Consider the following 1073-nt stretch of genomic DNA (forward strand, 5'->3'; position numbering starts at 1 on the left):
GTCCTTCATGTCCCCCATGTCCCATGTCCCCCCCTTGTCCCAATGTCCCCAGCTCCTGCTGCCTCACTGCCGCTTCACCTTCCACATCAATATTTTGGCCCGGGAGGCCCTGCTCAGCCCTGGGGCATTCATTGACCAGGTCAGGCGGACACCTGGGTCCCCCCCTTGGTGGCACCTGGACACCTGGGTGTCCCCCCCTGGTAGCACCCAGACAGCTGGGTCCCCCAGGGATGGGAGGAATTGGGGGGGGACACACGCGATGGAGGACACTGAGGGATGGTGGCATGCCCAGGCCACGGCCGTGGGGCGGGAAGGGACGCTGGAGCTGGTGGCCCGGGGGACGGCGGCGCTGACCTACAGGGAGCTGTGTGTCCCCGATGACCTGGAGCACCGCGGCGTCACCAACATCCCCAACTACCACTACCGCGATGACGCCCTGGAGATCTGGGGAGCCATCGAGAGGTGTGGGGGGACATGGGCATGGGGACAACAGGGATGGGGCCATGGGGGTGGGACATGGGGATGGGGACAAGGGAGATGGGGACATGGAGATGGGAATGATGAAGATGGGGACAACAGGGATGGGACCACAGGGATGGGACATGGGGATGGGGACATGGGGATCAGACCACGAGGATTGTACGCTGGAGGTGGGGACATGGGGATGGAGACAACAGGCATGGGGACATGGGGATGGAGATGGTGGGAATGGGGACACGGGGTTGGGGACATCAGTGATGGGAGCAACAAGGATGAGGACATGGGGAATGGGGATGATGAGGATGGAGGCAACAGGGCTGGGGACAGGGACCACAGGGTTGGGAGCTGCTGGAGGTGACGCCAGGACAGTGGGCACAGCCCTGTCCCCACGTCTCACCAATGTCCCTGTGGTGGCCCAGCCTAGTGGAGGGGATCGTGGCTCTCTACTACCCCGAGGACAGTGACGTGGCCGAGGACTACGAGCTCCAGGACTGGGTGGGCGAGATCTTCACCTATGCTGTCCTGGGCAATGAGAAGACGGGTAGGGGGCCTGGTGACGGTCACGGTGATGATCATGGCCACGGTGATGGTCA

General features: G+C 63.4%; 1 protein-coding gene across 1 annotated transcript in view; it reads left to right on the plus strand.

The window, feature by feature from the left end:
• Positions 1-1073, plus strand: part of LOC104836076 (hydroperoxide isomerase ALOXE3-like) — a gene marked incomplete at its 3' end in the record, with an annotated part of 6511 nt that overhangs the window by 4257 nt on the left and 1181 nt on the right. Inside the window, exons 4-6 of the mRNA XM_010574422.1 lie at positions 53-139; positions 293-462; positions 900-1021. Of these exons, the coding sequence (XP_010572724.1) occupies positions 53-139; positions 293-462; positions 900-1021 (379 nt within the window). The remainder of the gene's footprint in view (positions 1-52; positions 140-292; positions 463-899; positions 1022-1073) is intronic.

The sequence above is a fragment of the Haliaeetus leucocephalus genome, unplaced genomic scaffold (genome assembly GCF_000737465.1).
Source record: "Haliaeetus leucocephalus isolate CR32 unplaced genomic scaffold, Haliaeetus_leucocephalus-4.0 Scaffold430, whole genome shotgun sequence".
Lineage (NCBI taxonomy): Eukaryota > Metazoa > Chordata > Aves > Accipitriformes > Accipitridae > Haliaeetus > Haliaeetus leucocephalus.